This window comes from Pelodiscus sinensis, chromosome 6 (genome assembly GCF_052426305.1).
Source record: "Pelodiscus sinensis isolate ZL-2025 chromosome 6, ASM5242630v1, whole genome shotgun sequence".
NCBI lineage: Eukaryota > Metazoa > Chordata > Testudines > Trionychidae > Pelodiscus > Pelodiscus sinensis.
This window is the reverse complement of record NC_143057.1, coordinates 132,279,943-132,306,585: the sequence shown is the minus strand read 5'-3', so window position 1 is coordinate 132,306,585 and position 26,643 is coordinate 132,279,943. Positions and strand designations below refer to the sequence as shown.

General features: G+C 49.2%; 1 protein-coding gene across 10 annotated transcripts in view; it reads left to right on the top strand.

Annotated features, from left to right (window-relative positions):
- Positions 1-26,643, top strand: part of LOC102461674 (myosin-IIIb-like) — a 166,044-nt gene that overhangs the window by 49,306 nt on the left and 90,095 nt on the right. For all 10 annotated transcript variants that reach the window (XR_012898732.2, XM_075914722.2, XM_075914723.2 and 7 more), the window contains 6 exons: positions 7,949-8,057; positions 12,430-12,546; positions 17,429-17,529; positions 17,919-18,005; positions 18,237-18,302; positions 25,461-25,574. Coding sequence is in view for 9 of the 10 variants with exons in the window: in XM_075914722.2 (XP_075770837.2) it covers positions 7,949-8,057; positions 12,430-12,546; positions 17,429-17,529; positions 17,919-18,005; positions 18,237-18,302; positions 25,461-25,574 (594 nt within the window). In the remaining variant the exon portion in view is untranslated. The remainder of the gene's footprint in view (positions 1-7,948; positions 8,058-12,429; positions 12,547-17,428; positions 17,530-17,918; positions 18,006-18,236; positions 18,303-25,460; positions 25,575-26,643) is intronic.

The window sequence follows — 26,643 nt, the reverse complement described above, 5'->3', positions numbered from 1 at the left end:
TCAATTCAAGCGGATGCCCTTCGGCCTCCATGGCGCCGCTGCCACATTTCAGAGGCTAATGGACCTGGTGCTCCGGCCCCATGGGGCGTACGCGGCAGCTTATATCGACGATATAATCATCTTTAGCGCTACATGGGCCGAACACCTACAGCAAATAGAGGCAGTATTATCCTCCCTTCAGGAAGCTGGGCTCACCGCTAACCCCGTGAAGTGTCAGTTTGGCCAACGGGAGGTGTCGTACTTGGGGTACACGGTGGGGGGAGGGCAGATACGGCCCCAGATCGGGAAAATGGAGGCGCTACGAAACTATCCCCCCCCGAGCACGAAGCGCCAGGTCCGACAGTTTTTGGGACTCGCCAGTTATTATAGGCGTTTCGTGCCCGATTTTGCGACCATTGCGGCCCCACTGACGGATCTAACCAGGAACGCGGCTCCTAAGAAGGTGCGGTGGGACCCCGAGTGTGCCCAGGCCTTTGAGACCCTAAAACAACGGCTGACCCAAGCCCCCGTGCTGGCACAGCCCGACTTTTCTCGCCCATTTATTTTGCAAACGGACGCCTCCGAGAGCGGGCTCGGTGCGGTATTGTCCCAGGGCGAGGGAGAGGAAGAACACCCTATAGTATACGTGAGCCGCAAGCTGCTCCCGCGGGAGCGGCAGTATTCAACAATAGAAAAGGAGGCCTTGGCGGTCAAGTGGGTCGTTGACATGTTACGATATTATCTCCTAGGCAGTACGTTCACGGTGGTGACCGACCACGCACCTCTCCGGTGGCTCCAGGCTATGAAGGATGCCAACCCCCGCATCCAGAGGTGGTACCTGGCGCTGCAGCCCTACCGGTTTAAAGTGAGCCACCGGGCAGGGAGAGACCATGGGAATGCGGATTTTTTTTCCAGAATACCCGAAGAGACCACAGAGACACGAGGAGAGGAACAGGCGAACCTGGAGGGGGAGGTGTGTGACGGGTCGCGCCGCCCCCGCACCCCACCCGGCGGCCCGCCCCGCACTCAGCCCGCGATCGCGCTGGCTCTCCTGGGAGTGCGGCAACCCTGCAGGGCCTGCTCCTCTGCCGCGGCCTGGATAACGGGCGGCGCAGCAGGGGCGGGGCGACGCCAGGACGTCTACGTGAGGCGGGGGCGGAGCCTGACAACGCGGCGTCTGACGTCATCAGACCCGGACGCACGGCGGGGGAGGAGCCTGGTGACGTGGCGTCATACGTCACCAGGACTGGACGCCGGCGGGGGGATTTTAAAAGGGGAACAGGGGAAGACAGGGGAGGACGAAGGAGCAAGGAGGAGGAAGGACGAAGGAGCAAGGAGGAGGAAGGAAGGAGACAGAGCGAACGGAGGAGGAAGGAGCAGAGGAGGAGGAGGAGGGAGGAATAGAGGAGGAGGAGAGAACAACGGAGGAAGGAGGCACGGAACACAGAAGGAGAGGCACACAGCACAGGAAGGAGGGAAGTGGGGTAGCACAAGGGGTGAGGGGGACTACATAAAAGGGGGGGAAGCAGAGACAGCGGGGAGCCAGACAGGCTCGCTCGTTACATGCAGATTACTGAGACCCAAGGAAAACAACATAAACTGTTCAAAAATTTGCACCCGAAACAACAGCGGAGGATTGCCCTACCGATAGATGAAGCCATTATGGAGGTGGCTGAAGATATCTGGCAAACACCAACATCAGTGCCACCTACTAACAAAAGAGTGGACAAAAAGTATTTCGTTCCATCAAAAGGTCTGGACTTTCTTTTTAATCACCCCCAGCCTAATTCGTTGATCGTCGATGCAGTCCGCCATAAGGCAAAGACTCCGCAATTTAGAAATTCCCTTCCGGACAAGGACTCTAAAAAGTTGGATTCATTCGGACGTAAGGTCTATTCTTCCTCAACCTTACTCCTCCGCATTGCTAATTACGCTGCGCTCCTATCAAACCATAATTTTGATAACTATTCCAAGCTTCCTGAACTCATGCAACACCTTCCAGACAGTAAGAAACCTCTTCTGAAAGCTGTAGTTCAGGAAGGGTTCGCGGCATGCAGAACATCCCTTCAAATCGCCGCGGACGTAGCGGACACCGCAGCGCGAGCCATGGCTTCAGGCATCGCTATGTGTAGAGCCTCATGGTTGTTGTCGGCAGGAGCTCCTAGGGAGTTACAGACCAAAGTCGAGGACTTGCCCTTCGATAAGCAAAAGCTGTTCGCTTCCACAACCGACGAAATTCTACACTCGGGGAAGGACTCATGTACTACCCTCAGAACTTTGGGTATGTACATGCCACCCTTCAGACAAAGGAGATACTATCCATTTCAAAGGAGGTATGACTATTCCTCATATAAGCAACAGCAGCGTGGACCTGAACAGCCTAAATTTCGACAGCGCCCGCAACGCAGACGCCAACAACAACAACAAAATCGTCCACCAACCAGACCTGCTCCTAGGCAGCAGGTTTGACTCCCATGCCAAGGACTCGAACATGCCTCCAGTGGTCATTACACAGAAGCGTGTTTCCAACACATTCAACCACCGACTGAAGCCATACATACATCAATGGGCCAGCATCACGTCGGACCGATGGGTCCTAGAATTGATAACATCAGGCCTCTGGATCCCATTCATTTCAGTTCCCCCCACTACCCCCCAACCTTAGCTCTTACCGTGAACCCATCCCACGAGACCGTTCTTCGAGAAGAAATCCTTCACCTTCTAAGCATAGGTGCCATAGAACAGGTCCCGAAGGAGTTTCGCGGAAAAGGGTTCTACTCCAGGTACTTCCTGGTCTCCAAAAAGTCAGGGGGTTGGAGGCCAATCCTCTACCTAAGAGGTCTAAATTGCTTCATTGGCAAACAGCGCTTCAAAATGACCACGCTGGTCAAGATCATGCCGGCACTAAACAAAGGAGACTGGTTCGCAGTCCTAGATCTGCAGGACGCTTATTTTCACATATCAATCCATGTGGCACACAGATGATTTCTCCGCTTTGTGGTAGGCAACAACCACTTCCAATTCAAAGTACTTCCGTTCGGCCTTATATCGGCACCGAGGGTGTTCTCCAAGACTCTAGCGGTAGTAGCGGCCCACCTACGCAGAATAGGAGTCGCAATTTTTCCTTACCTAGACGATTGCCTGCTCAAGGGTCGCACTCATGCGGAGACCTCTCACATGGTGACGGTCACTCTAGCCCTATTCAAATCTCTTGGCCTCGTTGTAAACACAGAAAAATCCCGACTGCAACCGACACAGATCCTTACCTTCATAGGAGCTCGGCTAAACTCACTCGAGGAGCGAGTGCATTTGCCGGTAGAGCGTTTCCAGGTCATAAAAGACCTGGTGACAACGACTTTGCAGTCCCCTATGCTACCAGTCCGCGTATACCTGCAGCTCCTGGGTCATATGGCGGCTACTACGATCATCGTGCGGCACGCAAGATTAAATTTAAGGTGCCTACAGCATTGGCTGGCCACCGTGTACAATCCCCTCAGACACAGCATTCGCAAAACCGTGGTGATCCCCATGCAGGTCAAACAGTCCCTGCACTGGTGGGCCAACCCCAGCAACATGTTATTAGGGCTCCGTTTCACGCTCCGCAACCAGCAAGAGAGATAACCACGGACGCGTCTCTCATGGGCTGGGGCGCTCACATGGGTACCGAAAAGGCTCAAGGCCGCTGGTCCCCAGCAGAGATGTTGTTGCACATCAACCTCCTAGAGCTGCGGGCAGTATTTCATGCATGCAGGTGGTTCAAGCGGCACATAAAAGGCACAACGACAAGGATTCTAACAGACAACATCGTAGCGATGTATTATGTGAACAGACAAGGCGGTGCTTGCTCCAGATCCCTTTGTGCAGAGGCAGTTCGACTGTGGAACTGGTGCATTCGAAACGACATTTTTCTTGTCGCTGCATATTTACCCGGTGCAGAAAACACTATCGCGGATGCATTAAGCAGACATTTTTATCAGGACCACGAGTGGGTAATTCGTACGGATGTCCTCCGGCCCCTTTTTCACCGCTGGGGTCAACCGGACATAGATCTCTTTGCCACAAAGACCAATGCGAAATGCAGAGCTTACTGCTCCAGAGCGGGAGTGGGCGCGCACTCCCTGGGAGATGCGTTTCTTCTTCACTGGGGAACATCACGGTTATATGCATTCCCTCCTGTTGTGCTCATTCCCAGGGTACTAGAGAAGGTTGTCATGGACAAGGCACGACTACTGCTCATAGCCCCAGCTTGGCCCAGACAACCGTGGTATTCGACCCTCCTACAGCTCTCGACTCGGATACTGTACCGATTCCCTCATCTACCGGATCTACTGTCGCAACAGAACGGCTCCCTTCTCCATCCGAGGCTGGACACCCTTCACCTGACAGCCTGGATGATAGATGGTTCAGCACATCCGAGATACTTTGCTCAGACCAGGTAAAGCGCATCTTGCTCTATAGCAGGAAAGAATCGACTAGAAAGACCTATCTCTCTAAATGGTCGAGATTCACCCGCTGGTGCGCTCCTAAGGACCTCGACCCCTTTATTTCACCACTGAATGTCATATTGGATTATATTCTCCAGCTGCAGACGAATGGTCTATCCATATCATCGCTTAGAGTTCATGCAGCGGCAATTGCGGCCTTCCATCGGCCCATCGAAGGGAAGTCAGTCTTTTCCCACCCTATGGTGGCAAGATTCTTTAAAGGCCTCATTAACCTCAATCCACCAGTTAGGCCCCCGCCACCTGCGTGGAGTCTTGACTTGGTCCTAGATGTTCTAACAAGAACCCCGTTTGAACCTCTAGCAACCGCTCCGTTGCCAGACCTCACAATGAAAGTACTTTTTCTCCTTGCTATAACGTCGGCACGTAGGGTGAGTGAGCTCGCAGCACTGATGTCATTACCCCCATGTACAGTTTTTTCTAAGGATGCTGTAACATTGAGATCACACCCAGCTTTTCTACCGAAGGTCTGTACTGAGTTTCACATCAATGAACCGATCGTTCTGCCATGCTTTTACCCAAAACCTCACACGTCAAGACAGGACGCTCTCTTGCACACGCTGGACGTCCGTAGGGCACTAGCTTTCTACATAGATAGAACCCGTGGTTTTAGGAAAACGGACCGTCTGATTGTTTCCACCTCGGGACACTTGAAGGGTCAAGCCCTATCTGCTCAACGTATCTCGAAGATCATCGTCTCTTGTATTACTACTTGCTACAGCAGGTCTAAGAAACCGCTTCTATCACAGCCTAGAGCCCATTCTACGCGAGCAATGGCTACGTCAACAGCCTTTGTCAGAGGAGTCCCATTACGCGACATATGTCGTGCTGCTACATGGTCTTCCAACACGACTTTCTCAAGGCATTACGCAATAGTGCAGCGCTTGGCTTCTGATTCGGCACTAGCCTCAGCAGTGCTGCCAAACCACAACACTAGTGATTCCGTAGCCCACGTTTAGTGGGTTACTGCTCCGGAGTCACCAGACGTGGAGCACCCACGGGGACTACCCGAAGAAGAGGTTACTCACCTTCGGTGCAGTAACGATGGTTCTTCGAGGTGTGTCCCCGTGGGTGCTCCATGACCCGCCCTCCTCCCCGCTACGGAATCTTGTTCTATTATCTTTTTCAGATGGCGGTGAGAGGAACTGGCGGGGACCGGGTCGCGCGTGGCTGTTCAAAGGCGCGAAGACTGCTCGCGCATGCGCGACCCGGTCGATTACAGCTATGGCAAGCTCCGATTCGCGGCGCCGGGACCAGCCCGACACCAGACGTGGAGCACCCACGGGGACACACCTCGAAGAACCATCGTTACTGCACCGAAGGTGAGTAACCTCTTCTTCAAAGGTCTAAAATAGCTAAAGCAGGGATGGACAAACTCAGGCCTGGGGGCCGGATTTGTCCCGCCAAACATTTCTCTTCAACCTGCCCAGCACTGGCAGAGATCATACTTACAGCTGACAAGGTATGGTCAGGTGCCCCTCTCCGCACCGTGCTCCATCCTGCAGCTGAGCTGCTTCCAGGACTCTCCTGCTAGCTGTGGAGAGGAGAGGGAAGTGCTAAAGTCAGGGTATTCCCATGTTCCTGTACTCCATTTCTCCAGTGGTCCTAGACACACAGTCAGCAGAACTGCTCCAGTCTGAAGCCAGTGGAGTGCAGACTGGGGAGACAAAAGAGCAGGATAGATTTCCATTAAAGACAGCACGTAGCTTCTCTCAGAAACTTAGCCAGCAACAGCCAGCACACACTGTGCCACTGTCCCATACACCCAGTCTGTGTTTCTCACATACTGCCACATGCCCTCTCTCAGTCTCTGTGCTGTACACACTCAATCTGTGTCACAAAGTCTCTCTCTTAGGGCTCATCTAGACTATACTAAAGTGTCGAAAGAGGATATGCAAATTCCACAGGATTTTTTCCTCTTTTTGAGGAAGAGCAACTTTTCGGAAAAGGGATGGGGGGGGATTGCCAGAAAAAAACAGGTCCAGACTACTTTCACTTTCAAAACTCTGCTTTCAAAAGTGAGATCGGAAGAAGATACGCAAATTCCCACGGAATTTGCATATCCTCTTTCGACACTTTAGCATAGTCTAACTACTAATCACTTTTATAATCCTATCACTTCAGTTTAGTTAGCATACAATAATTATGTACAACATGACTTGCTAGTGTTGAAGCAAAAGCCAAGCTTCCATATGGTTAGGCGACTAACAAAAAGCTTTATTGATCAATAAGGCACAAAGTGAGCCACACGTGGTCCCAGCAGAGCCGGGCCCAGTAAGGCTGGCTAATACAATCAATCCTAGTATCTTTATACCCTTAACCAAACAAGTCTGATGTCAGGGCATCCAATTACAGAAATCATCAATTAAACTTAAAAGGCAAACTGTTATCAGCAAGAAAGGGGGACAGGCAACAGGGAGTGAGCGCTCCCCTCTCAAACAGTTCAATTAACACATTCCAATAGCCCATCCTTTAGGCCTCTCACATGGGGTGACAGAAAGTTCACTCTGGTATACGTGCAGAAGCAAGAAGCTGAAATGGTTTCTGTTCTACAAGATGGCTTCTAGCTAAATATGAAAATGGTTTCTACACTAGTTAGTCATAACATGAGACAATAAATGAAATAAAATCATTGGCTATGCGGAGATGCCCTCTCTCCATAACTTTCCACAATAGCTACATTCCACTGGAACCACAGAGCTGCCCTTCTCTATGGCAGACTTGTGAATGCAGGAGATGGAAACATCATAGAGCTGGGTTCTGACTATGGAATTTACTGGCTGTTGAAATCACTGTCTGTTGAAATCAGACTGAAATGCACCTTATTGTAGGTGAAACTAAGTAAAAGCCACACCTCTACAACCAAGCTCGTGCTTTATATTTTAAAACAAACATACAAAAAAATCCCTGAAAACAAGCAAATTTCACCTCAGTTTGCTCTTGCCAATAGCATAGGAAGAGAAATTTCAATGCTGTCTCTTTCTACCTTTGGAGAGCACTTTGGTTCTGTGGTAACCAGGAGTCATGGCATCATATTTTAAGCTTCTCTTCCTCCCCTGACAGAGCTTTCATCTCAGACAATTAATAATGTATACTTATATAATAATGTATTATATAAGTAATTGGAGGTAAGTGTGGCTCTTGCTGGGAAGAGTGTGTGTGTGAGGGAGAGGGAGGCAGGGGGAGGGGAAAAGGGGGGGGGCTTTGGCAGCAGAGGGCACATGAGTTAGAGAGCTCTGTGTTTGACACAGAGCAAGAAAACTGGTCTTGGGGAGAGTGGTAACTTCAGAGTTTGTGGCTTGATTCCTGCAATGTTCTCTCATTATTTACAATACAGTAGTGTCCAGAGGCCCCAGTCTGGATTATGGCCCTATTGTACTGGGTGCCACCCAGAGGCATGGAGACATTGCCACTGCACAAGGGAACGAGGGATTGAAACTGACTTGTCTCTGGTCCCTTCTCTCCAGGGTCAATTTGGAGTTCAGGAAGAGGAGCTATTGAAATGCCTCATTTGTAAAGTGTCCGTAACCCGGGGAGAGCAGATTCAACGTTTCCACACACAGCAGCAGGCAGAGGGTAAGGGGCAGAGGAGGTCGATCAGAAAAGCTGTCTGGAAGAGCTCTTCTAGGCACATCTATGCCGCGCAGTTCGGTGTGCTGCGTATGCGCAGACTGCGCTGCACATACGCTGACCGCACTGCGCAGCTGCACCGGGCTAAAATCTACTCACCATGGGCGAGTAGATTGCCCTAATTGTCGAGCCCTGATCATATCTGTGATCCAACAATATATGTAAGCTCTCTGGAGCAGGGATTATGTCTCCTTACATGTTTGTGCAGTCCTCTTTTAATGTCCTCTCGGCCTGAGGGGGGGCTTTAAGTGTTAGTGCTGTACACACTAGGGATGTGAATGGTTAAACAGTAAATCTCATCCTTAATCTGTGAGGAGTACTGGTTCCAGTTAACCAGTATGGGCTGGTGCGGCTCCCCGCCCACTGGGGGTAGGGAGGCTGCTCCCGCCCTGTGGAGCTTGCTGTGGGCAGGTGTGCTCCAGCCCAGCTATAGCAGCCCCTGTTGGTAGCAGGAGGTGAGGGCCTGTCATATCTTTCCTTTCCTTTCATCCCTGTAGTCCTTTGCAGAAAAGACCTGAAAAAATAAGAACATAAGAATGTTCTTATATAGGCCTCTGCAGGAAAGACCTGAAATGGCTCAGATACAGCAGAGGAGTTTGTCCTGAACAACTGTCACCCACAAAGCACTCAACTCTGGGGTCTGCCATGATATTCAAAATTGGTATATTGCTTTAAGGAGAACAGAGGGGACAATGAAAGCTACAGTGTCAGCAGTACATAGTCAGCACCCAGCTCTGCCTGTCCTGTATGTCAGACACCTACCTCCTGTATGTCTGCACCAGCTCCCTGTCTTGATTAAGATCAGCAGCTGGATGACGGGGAACCATAAAAACAGCCATACTGGGTCAGATTCTCATCTACTATTCAGTCTTCAGATTCTGACTCTGGCCTGTGTCAAGCTTTTCAGAGGGAATGGACAGAATAGGGCATGGGTGAGCAACAATTTTTGTAAGGAGGCCACTTAATGAATTTTGGTCACAGGTCAGCTCTACCTACTGTAAGGGGTGGGGTGTGGAGCGGAAGGAGTGGGGATAGGGACAAGCCCCCCGAAAGAGTTGTCTGGGACCAGAGGCTTTGAGTTTAAAACGTAGCAAAGGGCTTGGTGCTCCTGCCCCCGCCGCTACCACATTTTCTGGCAGCTGTCCTCGGTTGCTGTGGCTATTTAAGGGGCTTGTGGCTCCGGCCCCTACTGGGGTAGTGCTACAGCCAAAGCCATTTAAATAGGATCATAGAATCATAGAAGTCTAGGGCTGTAAGAGACCTCAAGAGGTCACCAAGCCCAGCCCCCTTCCCAAAGCAGGACCAATCCAAACTCAGTCATCCCAGCCAGGGCTTTGTCAAGCCAGGACCTAAAAACCTCTAGGGATGGAGATTTCACCCCCTCCCTAGGGAACCCATTCCAGTGCCTCACCCTCCTAGTGAAGTAGTTTTTCCTAATATCCAACATAGACCTCCCCCACTGTAACTTGAGACCACTGCTCCTTGTTCTGCCATCTGTCATCACTGAAAACAGCCTCTTTCCATCTTCTCTGGAACCACCCTTCAGGAAGTTGAAGGCTGCTATCAAATCCCCCCTCACTTTTCTCTTCTGCAGACTAAATAAACCCAAATCCCTCAGCCTCTCCTTGTAGATCATGTGCTCTAGCCCCCTAGTCATTTTGGTTGCTCTCCACTGGACCCTATCCAATGCTTTCACATCCTTTCTATCGTGCGGGGCCCAGAACTGGATGCAGTATTCCAGATGTGGCCTCACCAATGCCGAATCCTGCTGCCTGAGACAACACCTGGAAATTTGGCAGCATGGGCACCAGGATATAAATAGAAATTGGCCAGATTCAGTCTGTGGGCCGGATCCTGCATCTTCCCTAGCCCTGTAATAGGGCAGCTACTGAATGATCCATCCCTTGTTGTCCAAGCTTCTGGCAGTTAGTCTACGTCTAGACTGCAGGCCTCTTTCAAAAGAGTCTTTTTCAAAAGATACTTTCAAAAAAGCCTCTTTCGAAAAAGAGCATCTAGACTACAACCAGTACTTTTGAAAAAGCAAGCCGCTTTTTCGAAAGAGAGCACCCAGGCAGTCTGGATGTTCTCTTTTGAAAAAGCACAGTTTGCATTACGTAGGGCCTTTTTTTGAAAGCGCTTTCGAAAAAAGGCATTATTCCTTGTAAAACGAGGTTTTCCACGGTTGAAAGAACTGCTGCATTCTTTCGATTTGCTTTCGAAAGAACACGGCAGCAGTCTAGATGCAGGGGAAGTTTTTTTGAAAAAAGGCCACTTTTTAAAAAAAAAAAAAAACCTGTAGTCTAGACACACCCTTAGAGGCTAAGGATAACCACAGCATGGGTTTGCATCCCTGACCAGGTTGGCCCAGGGTTCTCAACTGGAAGTCAGGGAATCATGAGGTTATTACATTGGGGTCACAAGCTGTCAGCCTCCACCCCAAACTCCACTTTGCTTCCAGCATTTATAATGGTATTAAATATAAGAACATAGGAATATAAGAATGGCCATATTAGATCAGACCAAAGGTCCATCTAGCCTAGTATCCTGTCTTCTGAGGTGCCAGGTCACCCAGAAGGCAGGAGCAGAACAGGTAATCATCAAGTGATCTATCCCTGGTCGCCATTTCCCAGCTTCTGACAAACAGAAGCCAGGGACACCATTCCTGCCCATCCTAAGATAATAGTCATTGATGGACATATCCTCCATGGATTTATCTAGATCTCTTTCGAATCCTGTTAAAGACCTGGCCTTCATAACATTCTTTGGCAAGGAGTCCCACAGGCTGACTGTGTATTGTGTGAAGAAATGCTTCCTTTTGTTTGTTTTAAACCTGCTACCTATTCGTTTCATTTGGTGACTCCTAGTTCTTGTGTTATGGGAGCAAGTAAATAACTTTTCCTTATTTACTTTCTCCACACCAGTCATGATTGTATAGACCTCTATCATATCTCTTCTTAGTCTCATCTTTTCTAAGCAGAAAAGTCCCAGTTTTTTTAATCTCTCTTTACATGGCAGCCATTCCAAACACTTAATCATTTTTGTTGCCCTAGCCTCTGTTTGTCAAAAGCTGGGAGTGGGTGACAACGGGGAGGGATCACTTGATGATTCCCTGTTCTGTTCATTCCCTCTGGGGTACCTGGCATTGGCCATTGTCAGAAGACAGGATACTGGGCTACATGGACCTTTGGTGTTACCCTGTTTGGCTGTTCTTATGAGTATAAAAAGTTGTTTTTTTCAGACTAGACCATAAGAATTGATCATTCCTGGTTATGGACTGTTCCTTTGAGTGAGCTCATCATTATTAGGCAGCTTCAGTATTTTGGATACCAATAGAGGATTTTCTAGAATTGGTCTGATAAGTACTGAGCGGGGGTGGGGAGTGTCCAGCTGTTAACACTTGGAACAGAGATTTCCCCTCATACAGTGCTTTCCTCATCCCAGAGTTCAGTATGCTTTTTGCTTTGGAATCTCTGTTCTTAATTCTGTATGCTAATGGAGATTCCACTCCCCCCCCCCCTTCCAATCTTTGATGCATAAGTCTAGAGGAGTTTTCATAACCCTGTGACCCTTGTACAGAGGAGTTTAGGTGTGCCTTCCCCCACCTTTTCAATGCTTTTTGTAAGTCTTTCTGCTGATGGGTTTTGGTTAAAGCAGCAGCTGGGGGCATGAGGTCTTTCGTGAGTAAAATAAGCTGGATACTGTAGCCTGGTCCCCCAAGAACACAGAGCTGATGGGTAATGCATCAGCCAACTCTCTCAGCACCCTCGGCCATGTTAGATCCAGCTGCATGGACTTGTGCTTGTATACAGAAAAAGTGCATCATCCTCGGTCACAGAAGGGTGAAGGGAGTTTATATGCCAAATATCTTAGGTTATACTCCTCATCAAAGATCTTCCATTTTATATGGTCTCCTGAACATATTATCTCTAAGACTGCGCTCTGGTAGGAGGGCTCATGAGCAGTCTGAGTTGAGTGGAAATGTTCTTCCCCAGAAATCTTAAGAGGTAGGAGGGGGTCAAAATCCATCTTGTTATGGATAGGTAGCTACAGTCTAAACAGAACTCTATAATCCACATTGGAGAATTAATTACATGGGAGGGTGCAAAGAAATAGCCCAAACTCCACATTCCCTGGTTAGCATATCACAATGTTGTCCTGTCTCCTCTGTCTGGAGCCACTAGGTCTCTTGGGCACCCAGGTGGGGGAAAGTCCCACCACAAGGGCCTTTAGGAGGCCTAGTGGGAAGCTCAGAAGTTCTTCTAGGGCCAGGCGCAGTTGCGGCTAGGTGACTATATTTCTTTACTGTATGACTCTTCAGATGCCCGGGACTCCATTGCTAAGAAGGCATATGGCCGGGTGTTTGGTTGGATTGTCCACAAAATCAATGAACTGCTGGCTGAGAGTGTGGATCCTGAGGTGGAGCTGAAGGAGATTGGTAAGTCTGAGCTATTTTGTTCTTGTCAGCCTCCTGAATGCAAGTGCCACAGCCAGTGTACCCTCCAAGATTTTCCATCCATAAGCGAAGTGAGTTTTATTTCGTTCACTGTCCCACAGGTTATGCCCACACTTGGCCTGTCAGTCCCCGGGTGGAACCCCTCTTCATTGCGACAGCCCTTTCTCAGGGAGTCCACTCCAGTGCGACAGCCCCTTCTTGGGGAGTCCACTCTCTTCTAGGGGGTCCACCCTTCTGCCTCCAGGACAGCACCTCTCCAGAGCCTTTAGCACACCTGTCTCTGCCGTAAGCCCCCTCGGGGAGCGGAGGTATCAGCTCTCTCTGGACCTCCAAGGCCTCCACTCCCAGAGGGAATAGTGCAACCCTGTTCTCCAGGCCAGAGCAAAACTCAGCCAACACAAAACAGGAGGGTTTTATTGAGCTTTGAATGGAACAAAGGATTTCAGGCCTCTTGGCCTAGCCTCACTCAGCCCAGCACGTCTGAGTCTCCCCTGCAGCCAGGTGGCCTCTGCCTGCTCTCTTCCTGTACTTTTCAGAATCCTCCTTATAAGAACATAAGAACGGCCGTACTGGGTCAGACCAAAAGTCCTTCTAGCCCAGTATCCTGTCTACTGACAGTATACAGCACCAGGTGCCCCAGAGAGGGTGGACCGAAGACAATGATCGAGCAATTTGTCTCCTGCCATCTCTCTCCAGCCTCTGACAGACAGAGGCCAAGGACACCATTTTATCCCCTGGCTAATAGACTTTTATGGACCTAACCTCCATGAAATTATCTAGCTTCTCTTTAAACTCTGTTATAGTCCTAGCCTTCACAACCTCCTCTGGCAAGGAGCTCCACAGGTGGACTACACGCTGTGTGAAGAAGAACTTTCTTTTATTCATTTAAAACCTGCTACCCATTAATTTCATTTGGTGTCCTCTAGTTCTTCTATTATGGGAACTAATAAATAACTTTTCTTTATCGGCCCTCTCCACACCACTCATGATTTTATATACCTCTATCATATCCCCCCTCAGTCTCCTCTTTTCTAAACTGCAAAGTCCCAGTTGCTTTAACCGCTCCTCATATGGGACCCGCTCCAAACCCCTAATCATTTTAGTTGCCCTTTTCTGAACCCTTTCCAAGGCCAAAATATCTTTTCTGAGGTGAGGAGACCACATCTGTACACAGTATTCAGGATGTGGGCGTACCATAGTTTTATACAGGGGCAGTAAGATATTCTGTGTCTTATTTCCTATCCCTTTCCTAATAATTCCTAGCATCCTATTTGCCTTTTTGACCGCCGCTGCACACCGTGTGGAAGTTTTCAGAGAACTGTCCACGATAACTCCAAGATCTCTTTCCTGATTTGTCGTAGCCAAATTAGCCCCTATCATACTGTACATATAGTTGGGGTTATTTTTCCCAATGTGCATTACTTTACACTTATCCACATTAAATTTCATTTGCCATTTTGCTGCCCAATCACTGAGTTTGGTGAGATCTTCTTGGAGTCCCTCACAGTCTGCTTCTGTCTTGACTATCCTAAACAGTTTGGTATCATCCGCAAACTTTACTACCTCACTGCTTACCCCTTTCTCCAGATCATTTATGAATAAGTTGAAAAGGATTGGTCCCAGGACTGACCCTTGGGGGATACCACTAGTTACCCCTCTCCAATCTGAAAATGTACCATTTATTCCTACCCTTTGTTTCCTGTCTTTTAACCAGTTCTCAATCCAAGAAAGGACCTCCCCTCTTATCCCATGGCCATGTAATTTACACAAGAGCCTTTGGTGAGGGACCTTGTCAAAAGCTTTCTGAAAATCCAAGTATACTATATCTACTGGATCCCCCTTATCCGCATGCTTGTTAACCCCTTCAAAGAACTCTAACAGATTAGTAAAACAGGATTTCCCTTTACAGAAACCATGTTGACTTTTGTCCAACAAATTATGTTCTTCTACATGCTTCACAATTTTATTCTTTACTATTGTTTCGACTAATTTGCCCGGTACTGAAGTTAGACTTACTGGTCTGTAATTGCCAGGATCGCTTCTAGAGCCCTTTTTAAATATTGGTGTCACGTTGGATACCTTCCTGTCATTAGGTATGGAAGCCGATTTAAAGGATAGGTTACAAACCACAGATAATAGCTCAGCAATTTCCCATTTGAGTTCTTTTAGAACCCTTGGATGAATGCCATCCGGTCCCGGAGATTTGTTAACATTAAGTTTTTCTATTTGTTCCAAAACCTCCTCTAATGACACTTCAATCCGGGACAGTTCCTCAGATTCATCACCCACAAAGGACGGTGCAGATTCAGGAATCTCCCCAACGTCCTCAGCCGTGAAGACTGAAGCAAAGAAATCATTTTGTTTCTCCGCAATGGCTTTATCGTCCTTGATTGCTCTTTTTATAGCTCGATCATCTAGGGGACCCAGAGGTTTTGTAGCAGGCTTCCTGCTTCTAATGTACTTAAAAAACATTTTGTTATTTCTTTCTGAGTTTTTGGCTAGCTGTTCAAAAAATCTTTTTTTGCTTTTCTTATTACATTTTTACACTTGATTTGACAGTGGATTGGACTTCCACTTCTTAAAAGATACCTTTTTGTCCCTCACTGCTTCTTTTACATGGCGTTTAAGCCACGGTGACACTGTTTTAGGTCTCTTGCTATGTTTTTTAATTTGGGGTATACATTTAAGTTGGGCCTCTATTATGGTGTCTTTAAAAAGTTTCCATGCAGCTTTCAGGGATTTGGCTCTAGTCACTGTGCCTTTTAATTTCTGTTTAACTATCCTCCTCATTTTTGTGTAATTCCCCTTTTTGAAATTAAATGCCAGGGTGCTGGACTGCTGAGGTGTTCTTCCCACCACAGGAATGTTGAATGTTATTATATTATGGTCACTATTCCCAAGCGGTCCTGTAACGGTTATTTCCCGGACCTGATCCTGCACTCCACTCAGGACTAAATCAAGAATTGCCTCTCCCCTTGTGGGTTCCTGCACCAGCTGCTCCAAGAAGCAGTCATTTAAGCCTTTGAGAAATGTTATCTCCGCTTCTCTTCCTGAGGTGACATGTATCCAGTCAAGATGGGGGTAATTAAAATCCCCCATTATTATAGAATTCTCTATTTTGGTAGCCTCTCTAATCTCCCTCAGCATTTCAATGTCAGTATCGCTGTCCTGGTCAGGTGGTCGGTAATATATCCCTACTGCTAATTTCTTATTATTGGAGCATGGAATTACTATCCATAGCGATTCTATGGAACGTGTTGATTCAGTTAATATTTTTATTTCATTTGATTCTACATTATCTTTCACATACAGTGCCACTCCGCCACCCACCCGGCCTGCTCTATCCTTTCTATATATTTTATATCCCGGTATGATTGTGTCCCACAGGTTTTCCTCATTCCACCAGGTTTCAGTGATGCCTATTATGTCAATCTCCTCATTTAATACGAGGTACTCCAGTTCACCCATCTTATTAGTCAGACTCCTAGCATTTGTGTAGAAGCACTTTAAAAATTTGCCACTGCTTATTTGTCTGCCCTTCCCTGATGCATTGGATTCCTTAAAATGCGGTTGTTTGTCTGCTCCGGCCCATGGTTTGTCCTCTCCCCTCCTCTCTTTCTGACTACAGCTTAGAGAATCTTCTTCCAGCTGAGCCTCCAATATCCCCTACAACAGCCTCTCCCTCATCCATTATCTTCTATGCTGGTAAACAGGGTCACCTGGACCCCTCTCTTCTCCGCCTCTCCTCTCCTCCATCCATTGTTCTTCCATGGCTGAAACTAGCTGGGCAAGACACCAAGGTCTTCTCTCTGCTGCCCATTGTCCTCCCTCTGGCCAGAACCAGTAACCAGGCACTGGAGTCTCCAGTTTTGTGCTGTTCGCTGTAACAACAAACTCTATCTTGACTTAGCACATTAAATCAGTAACATCCAGGGACACTGAGTGCCCTCCTTCTGCAAGTAACCCCCCCTTTGAACTCCTCAAAACTCCCACACTTCCTCACATGCACCATTACTGAGGTTATGTGCACTTGTTCAGATGTGTGGCACTGTAGCACCCACTAGTGGTGCTGCTCCCTGAGAGACTCTCCCAGTGCAGAGACCCCAACCCACCCCCCACTTGCTGAGACCTTGAGCCTTTCTCCCAGGCAACACCCTCCACCTGTGCAGGGCTGCGAGTCCCCGCTTGAGGCAAAGGGAAGCTACTGCCAGTACCCATTGCTTGCACGGAATGGGGTGCTGAAGGTGGAGCAGCGACATGTGGAGAGCTGGAGGTGGGGAGGACAGCAGAGGGCAGTGATGGGGGAAGAGGGGTGCAAGAGGCCCTGGCCCCAGGAGCAGCCACATCACAGCCCAACTCCAGCTCTGGCAGCCACCCACCACGCGGCCCGAAAGACACTGGGCAGCTGTCACGCAGACCTGGCCGCAGCTCCAACCCTAAAGCAGCCACACTGCAGACCTGGCTCCAGCCCCCGGAGCCGCCATGCTGTAGACCTGGGCTCCCACTACTCCAAGATTTGGATTCTTGGTGAGGGTCTGTGTAGATTTTGCTGGGGGTTAGTTCTAACATTGTTCTCTGTGAGGTGAGTCTCTGGAGTGGAGGTGGCTGGGGTGTAGCTGGCTTCATGGATGGGGTTAGTGTGAGGGAATGAGATTCAGTGCAGGATTATGGCAACCTGTGGAAGGAGCATAATGCAGGGGTTCCACAAGGGTGGGTCTCTGATGAGATGACAGCTTGTGAAGGTATGGGGCTTGGTGAGGTGAGGTTTTTGCTGCCAATATAGGAAGCTTAATTGAGAGAATGCTCAGCCCCCGATAGGTGAGTCTGCAGGCGTCTATGTTAAGGCTCATCTCCCTCATTCCAGGGATCCTGGATATCTTTGGGTTTGAGAACTTTGTGGTGAATCGTTTTGAGCAGCTCTGCATCAACTTGGCCAACGAACAGCTGCAGCAGTTTTTCAATTATGTAAGTTTGAGGTGTGACATCATCTGGTCTGGCAAGGGGCTCCACATGGTGCTGGGAGAGCCATAGAAGGGAAGAGTGGTGCTCTCTCATTGTACAATAGAGCCTCCGTAGGGCTGGGGGAAATCAGAGTGGTGATCCTGCCATGGGAGCGGAGAGGAGATGAGGAGCAGGGTCTTCCTCATGCATGTAAGTTTCCGATGTTGCCCCTGGTGCAGGTGGATTGCTTACAGCTGTGATCTTGTCTTGAGAAGGCATATGATCGCTGAGGCGGTTTGAAGCTGTGACTCTGCCTTGCAAATAGTGTGTCATGGGAAAGGATGCATGACTTGCTTGGCGAAAGGCTGTTGGTTCTGGTGGGAGCTCCAATTTTACTCTCTTCTGTGTCTCAGCACATTTTCCAACTGGAGCAGGCTGTTTACCAGGAGGAAGGACTACCCTGGGAGACAATTACATTCAACAATAATAAACCCATTCTGGTGAGTAGCCTAGAACTTGGCATGGGGGAGAGCCCTCCAACCCCAGGCCCAGGGGAAGGAGAGAGGAGGTACTGTATCCAAGGTTGGGATGGTTAAAATCTAGGGAAAAGTTCCCTTGAAGGTAGGAACAAGGTGTGTAGTGAGCAAATGGAGAGGAGATGTCCTCTCACGAGAGGATGAACTCCTCCACTCCTGTTAAGGGACTCCTCTCTTTTCCTTCTCCTGCTGCAGGACCTGTTCCTGGCTAAGCCACTGGGGCTGCTGTCTCTCCTTGATGAGCAGAGTGCTTTCCCTCAGGTACAGTAATTGTGACTGGAGTGGTACAGGGACAAGTCAAAGAAGATGATGTACTGTTGCAACAGATGTCTGACGAGAAATATTGGTCTTCTGCTGGGGTGCAAAAGGTTAACTTGTTGGATCAGGTCTGTGAAGCTCCAGGCCAGGACTAATCCTGAGCAGTGTTGTGTTGTCATGGCTCAGGAGTGTTCAGTGAGCTCAAATGCAGTAATATTTTGTAATCTAGACAAGAGCCTTGGAGCACTTAGGGCTGGTGGGTACAACCACAGGCAGTGTGGTTTAGCAAGGGGAAGTAGCACAGAACTGAGGAGAGTTTCCAGTGCTGTGAGTGTAGGTCAGTGTGGGGTGGATAGTTGTGCCTGAGTCTGCCTCGATTCTGAACTGCTGAAATCCTCCTTGTTCTATAAACCAAATCTCGCACCACAGCCTACCTCCCAAGACCCAGAAATGCTACTTTTCAGGCATTGTTCACATTGTAACTGTTCTGTGTTCAAGCATTAAAGGATCTAAGTGATGGCAAAGTGGAATGAAGCAAAGGCACGTTAATCTGCAAATATGTGAGGGATGTATAACTAGGAGGAAAGGGCAGAACTCTGAGTGAATTTCATCTCCCAGAAGGAACTGGCAGTAGGCGTCTCCCTATCACTTGGCACTAAAGGCTAGAAAACCACCTATAGGGAATAATGCTGTCCTGAAAGATGAAGTAGGTGGGATTCAATAGGCATTTTCTTTCTAACATCTGTGATACCTAGTCAAGCTGGAGAAATTCATAAGAACAGCCATACTGGGTCAGATCAAAGGTCCAAGAATCGTAGAATACTAGGACTGGAAGGGATCTTGAGAGATCATCGAGTCCAGTCCTCTGTCCCCATGGCAGGACCAAATACTGTCTAGACCATCCCTGATAGACATTTATCTAACCTACTCTTATCTAACCTACTCTTAAATATCTCCAGAGATGGGGATTCCACAACCTCCCTGGGCAATTTATTCCAATATTTGACTACCCTGACAGTTAGGAACATTTTCCTAATGTCCAACCTAAACCTCCCTTGCTGCAGTTTAAGCCCATTGCTTCTTGTCTTATCCTCAGAGGCCAAGATGAACAAGCTTTCTCCATCCTCCTTATGACACCCTTTTAGATACCTGAAAACGGCTATCATGTCCCCCCTCAGTCTTCTCTTTTCTAAACTAAACAAATCCAATTCTTTCAGCCTTACTTCATAGGTCATGTTCTCTAGACCTTTAATCATTCTTTTTGCTCTTCTCTGTACCCTCTCCAATTTTTCCACATCTTTCTTGAAATGCGGTGCCCAGAACTGGACACAGTACTCCAACTGAGGCCTAACTAGTACAGAGTAGAACGGAAGAATGACTTCTTGTGTCTTGCTCACAACACACCATCTAGCCCAATGTCCTGTCTTCAGATAGTGGCCAATGCCAAATGCCCCAGAGGGAGTGAGTGGAACAGGTAATCATCGAGTAATCTCTCTCCTGTCACCCATTTCCAGCCTCTGACAAACAAAGGATAGTGACACCATTCCTACTCATCCTGGCTAATAAATATTGATGGACCTAGCCTCCAGGAATTTATCTAATTCTTTTTTAACCTTGTTAAAATTGTGGTCTTTACAACAGTCTCTGGCAAGGAGTTCTACAGGTTGACTGTGCGCTGTGCGAAGAAATACTTCCTTTTGTTTGTTTTAAACCTTCTACCTATTAATTTCATTTGGTGACCCCTAGTTCTTATACCTCCTCCAGCTAGTAGCCAAAGAGCCAGTATATCCTCAGAATATAGGGTGTCCCCACGCTGCACATGGCGTTTCAAAGTGGCAACACTGCGTGGAGCTGGGATCTGTTAGAGACAGGGCTCAGTGCAGCGCTGCTGCTTTGAAACGCTGCGGGAAGCTCAGCGTCAGTTCCTTGTGTTGTGCTTACCTCAGACTACTGAACACTTTGATGTCTGAGGTTTATAATCAATTTATCTCTGATAATCCAATCTTTGAATCAAGACTATTAAGTTTACAGCTCTAGCCTCAAGTACACTTATTTTCATTTTCACATTTACTTGATATACAGAAGGTTCCTGAGGCTCATCATCAGAGTGTTCCCATTCAGCCTTTTGTCTGCACCAAGAGCATGTACAAGGATGATGGCTGTATTGGCAGCCCATCTACAAAATCAAGGTGTTTCAATGTTTCTCTGTGGTGATGACTGGATAATCAAAAGTTTAATATACCAGTCAGTGCGAGAGTCCATATGCACCCTAAGGCTCCTATTCCAACATCCCAAGCTAAACACAGAAAAGATTACTTGAATGCTATGACTATGGAAATTATTGTGAAAAATTGGAGCCCATGGCAGAGTGAATATACTCCCTTCTAGAGAGATTCCAAACTATGTGCAGCTTGTCCCAGATTAAGGTGTCATTAGTGGAGGTTTTGGAACAAATTGATAAACTTAACAGTAACAAGTTACCGGGACCAGATGGCATTCACCCAAGAGTTCTGAAAGAACTCAGATGCGAAATTGCGCAACTATTATCTGTGACTTGTAACATATACTTCAAATCAACTTCCGTACCTAATGACTAGAAGATGGCTAACGTGACACCAGTATTTAAAAAGCACTCTAGAGGTGATTCTGGCAATTACAGACCGGTAAGTCTAACATCAGCACCAGGCAAATAAGTTGAAACTATAGTAAAGAATAAAGTTTTCAGACACATCGATTATCATATATCAGAGGGGTAGCTGTGTTAGTCTGAATCTGCAAAAGCGGCAAGGAGTCCTGTGGCACCTTATAGACTAACTGAAGTGTAGGAGCATAAGCTTTCGTGGGCAAAGACCCACTTCGTCAGATGCATGTACAGGCAGTCCCCAGGTTACGTACAAGATAGGGACTGTAGGTTTGTTCTTAAGTTGAATTTGTATGTAAGTCGGAACTGGCGTCCAGATTCAGCCGCTGTTGAAACTGACCAGCGGCTGACTACAGGAAGCCCGAGGCAGAGCTGCTCTGCCCCGGGCTTCCTGGAATCAGCCACTGATGAGTTTCAACAGTGGCTGAATATGGACGCCTGGGACTCCTCGGGGCTACTGGACCAACCTGGCAGCGCCCCAGCTGCTCTACCCCAGGTGTTGGCGAGAAAAGCCTGGTCTGCTGGGGCGGGCGGCGCACTAGATGCGCCCCCCCCCCCCCCAGCAGACCAGGGAGACGCGGAGCAAAGCCACGGAGGACGCGGGCGGCGGGACTGCGGCGCCACTCGGCGGTCCTGCTGCCCGCGTCTCCCTGGTCTGCTGGGGGGGGGGGGGACGCAGCTAGTGCGCCCCCCCCCCCCAGAAGACCAGGCAGATGTGGGCGGCGGGACCGCCGCGGCTTTGCTCCGCATCTCCCTGGTCTGCTGCCCCCCGCCTTCCCCCAGCAGACCAGGCAGACGCAGAGCGGCTTTTCTCACCGCGGCTTTGCTCCATGTCTCCCTGGTTTGCTGGCCCCCCCCTCCCCCCTCAGCAGACCAGGGAGACGCGGAGCAGCTTTTCTCGCTGCGGAGGACGCGGGCGGCGGGACCGCGGCGCGTCTGGGCGGTCCCGCCGCCCGCGTCCTCCGTGGCGAGAAAAGCCCCGTTCGTATGTAGGGATCCGAAGTAAGTCGGATCCACGTAAGTCGGGGACTGCCTATAGTGGAAATTTCCAGAGGCAGGTATAAATATGCAGGCCAGAATCAGGCTGGAGATGACGAGGTGGATCCAATCAAGGAGGATGAGGCCCACTTCTAGTAGCTGATCTGGAGGTGTGAATTCCAAAAGAGCAGAAGCTGCTTTTGTAGTTACCAAGCCATTCACAGTCTTTGTTTAATCCAGAGTTGATTGTGTCAAACTTGAAGATGAACTGTAGCTCAGCAGTTTCTCTTTGAAGTCTGGTCCTGAAGTTTTTTTGCTGCAGGATAGCTACTTTTAGATCTGCAATTGTGTGTCCAGGAAGATTGAAGTGTTCCCCTACAGGTTTTTGTATGTTGCCATTCCTAATATCAGATTTGTGTCCATTGATTCTTTTACGTAGGGCCTGTCCAGTTTGGCCGATGTATATAGCTGTGGGGCATTGTTGGCACATGATGGCATATATTACGTTAGTAGATGTGCAGGAGAATGTACCAGTGACAGTATGGCTGATCTGGTTAGGTCCTGTGATGGTGTTGCTGGTGTATATATATGGGCAGAGTTGGCACCGAGGTTTATTGCAAGGATTGGTTCCTGAGTTCAAGTTATTATGGTGTGGTGTGTAGTGGCTGGTGAGAATATGCTTCAGGTTGGCGGGTTGTCTGTGGGCAAGGAATGGCCTACCTCCCAAGGCCTGTGAAAGCGAGGGATCATTGTCCAGGATGGTTTGAAGATCAGTAATGATGCGTTGACAGTCTGGACCTTTACATAGAATGCTTCTGCGTACAGCTCGCGATCTCCTCCGTCGAGGATGTTTTCACGCTTGCCTCATTCACCAAGACAGTTGCCTCATCTAACATACTACCACCATCATGGTAGTCTCATATCCTCGAGACACTCATCACCAGCCAGATCGGAGCACGATTATGACTATTATCACAGGCCACATTACTCATCTCGACACTATTACAGATCACATTCATATAGACGATGTCCCTGCTGCTGCCATTAGCCAAGATATCACCATGCTTCAATGCAACCTCAGCCAACACAATGACCCCCAACCCCTTCTGAGCAGAGTCACACTTCACAACCGCAACGCTCAGAACAGGAGGAGGGACAGTTGTCAGAATCCGAGGAACCTGAACCTGAAACATCTCTGACAGATCAATCCTCATCTCCTGATAAGGCGGTATTCCTGGGAGACATGTCCCCCAGGACGACCTGAAGCAATTGCAGGAACTATTCAGGCATGTGGCAGAATCACAGCAGGTGCAGCTACTTAGGGAACTACAGATGAAAGTAGGAGACTTCCCCTTTGAAAAGTGCAAGCTTTTCTCAGAGAAACTGACGAGGTCTTGGGCAAAGACCCTCTGTGACGGGGTGAAGCAACCCCGCCACTTGCAAATGCTGCGAGCCGCGGCTGATAATGACAGAATCGGAGCCGTGGCCGCAGCCGCTCCGGACCCCGGAGCTAGAGCATGAACACATCTGCAAGACGCGCCAGAGGGAAGCGCAGACGTCAGAGGCGCGCCCGAGCGGAGCAGGGAGGGGCACCCGGAAGTGAGGGTGTCCAGCGGTGCCGGCGAGCGGCCAGATAAAAAGGACCCTGCGGCAGACGAAGGGGAAGGTGTGGGGGAAGGCGCCACGAGAGGTGAGGAGGGGGCAAGGAAGACCCAAGAGGCCGGCTGATAACGGCGCGGCGGGGTGAACAAGACCCAGGGCGGGCCGTGGAACCCGGGAACGGGCGTGTTTTGGGGTAAACCCCCGCCTGTTACCGTCAGGAGGTTCCCTCCTGGCGTTAGGGCCCTGGGTCGGGGTCTGGAGAGAGGGTGGGCCCGGATCCCTCACCCCGCCAACGCGGGCTATAATCGGGGGAGGGGTGACTCGCCTCCCAGGGAAGGGGGGGGGGCAATGTGTGCCCTGTGACACTCTTGTACGACATTACGTACCCTGGGTATGTATACTCCCCCGTATAAGAGGAGGAGATACTACCCATATCAGAGGAGGTATGATTTTCAGTACCAGAGGCAATAACACCGCCCTTATGACCAACCTCAACCGAAGCAGCGGGTACAATGCAGACACGCTCAGCCATCCTGCGCAACTAACCAACCTGTGTCAAAACAGCAGGTTTGACTCATCGGTCGAGGGCATGCATTCAAAACACGTTGTAGAGGCAAAGTACCAGGACCCACATTTGTTTTACCATCGGTTCCAGCCCTTCTATCACCAATGGGCCAAGATAACAATGGACTGATGGATCCTAGAAATCATGAAATCGGGACTTACGATTCTGTTTGTTTCCCTCCTCCCTCCCACCCCACCAACCCCATCTCTCTTCAGGGACCCATCTCACGAGGATCTCTTGAAGCAAGAGGACCAGGGCCGCATGCGGTAGCCCCAAGTGGGGCTGTGAGACCTGGCCCTTGCCTCAGTGAATAGCAGCCCCTCCCTGGCCCACTTCCCCAGCCACTCCCTGGGTACCTGCTCCCTGGCATCTTGGAACAGGCCCTATTAGCTTGCTGCCTTCAGGGTTTGTCTTCCGCTTCGTTTCTCCTCTGGTCCGTCCCTTTTCTCCTTCCCTCTGCCTTGCCTGAGGGAAGGTTTTTATTGTGTGCCCATAAGCAGGGCTCGACAAACCGCTGTTTCTCCTCTCCCGTGATGAGTAGATTTCAGCCAGTCACTCCGTGCGCCCCATTCACTGGCACTGCACGCATGCGCAGTGCCATCTAGCGCACGCACGGCACGGGCCTGGCAAGTAGCTCTTGCTGCAGTTTGTTGAGCCCTGTTCATAAGCCTTAACTGGTGACAGGTGTTCTAATCAGGCTTCCCTCCAGGCTGAGTCCAGATGGGTTTCAAGTGTCCTAATGGCTGAGCCACAGTCTCTGGCAGCCTACTCGGGGAACATAAACCCACATACCCAACTCCCCATGTACTTGCCTTCCACCAGACTTCTGCAGCCCCTCTGCTTTTGGGCTGCCATAGATCATATAGTACCACTTTGGAATGCTGCAGCTGTGCCTGTGATATGGAGTCATCTCTGTGCAATACATAACAGACAAAGTGAAGGGACCTGCTGCATAATACAGGCCACAGAATTTCACCTAATAATCTGTGACTGAGATTAAATGGACGTTTTAGGAAGAAACGCACACATTCTTGATGTAAAGACTTCAGTTGATGGAGAATCAGCTTCATCCCTTGGTTCAAATGTGGGTGGATGTCAGTCTGGGAAGCTAGTGGCGGATTTACAGTTTCGGAGTTTGCAGAGAGGCTAAGTAGCAGTTGGTTGTGGGGAGTCACTGCATAGACAAGAATTCTCTTAATCTCTGTCTCAACTATTAGAGAAGCTTTTACTGTATTTATATTGTATTGGAATGTATTTCCAGTCAGTTATAGATTCCTGCCCAGTGTTTTGGTGGGAATGGGGATGCTGTATAAATATTAACTATTAATTTCTCATTTTGTAGGGTTTTACTATGCTAAAATCTCTTGTGTTACAGGCAACTGATAAAACCTTTGTGGATAAATTGAACAGCACCTTCAAGGGGAATTCACACTTCCAGCCATGTAGAGGCCCTGTGCTAGGGTTCAGCATCATTCACTATGCAGGGAAGGTAAGTACTGTTGAGGGTACAGAGTGGCATTTTGCCTAATGTACATGAAAAAGAGGGTATGTTTCAGGGGCTGTGTGGGTATAGGTAGAAGAGATGTGCTTCTTGGGCAAGGTGGGGCTCCCTAGGAGGTATTCTATTTAACATTATTATCAATGACCTGGAAGAAACATAACATCATTGCTGATAAAGTCTTAAGATTAACCAAAAATTGAGGCAGTAGTTAATGATGAAGAGGACAAGTCACGGGTTCAAAATGATATTGGTCACTTACTAAACTGGTGGTAGGTAAACACTATGAGTTTTAATTTAGCTAAAGGTAAATGTATAAATATAGAAACAAAAAATACAGGATATATTTGAAGTCCCCATCCTGAATACAGGGAAGCAGTGACTCTGAAACAGATTTGGGAGTCGAAGGCTATGTCTATATTACAAGGTTTTTGCACAAAAATCTGCAGTGTCCACACCTCAAATGAGCTCTTACACAATTAAATGGGCAGTTAAATGGCAGAACAGAAGGCTTTTTCCGCCGTAGGCAAACCTCTTTTTCTGAGGCATAACTCCTTTTTGTACTACAGCTATTGTGCAAGAAGGCAAGTGTGGACGCTCCAGACGGAAAAAGCACAGGTGCTCTGATGGCCATTCTCTGATGGTCATACTCTGATGCTCAGCAGGGCCCCGCGGGAGCGCTGCAGTGCACCATGAAGGGAGGGGAAGGAGGGCGGGCACCATGCAGGGAGGGGAAGGGGGCGGGGCTGGCCGGAAGGGGGGTGGGAAGCAGAGCTGGGGGGGGATTGGGGGCTGTGGGGCAGGAGGGGAGGATAGGGGGAGGGAAGCAGCGCTGGCGAGGAGGGTGTCCCGGGGGCTGTGGGGCTGGCTGGCAGAAAGAGGGGGTGGGAAGCAGAGCTGGGGGGGGATCAGGGGCTGTGGGGCTGGACGGGAGGAGGGGGGCGGGAAGCAGACCTGGCGGGGGGGGGCTACAGCCACTGGCCGCAGCCGGAGTCCTTGTGTACTTCACCGCCCCCCCCCTTCTCCTCCCGTCGTGGCACTGAGTGGTGTGCCCCTCAGC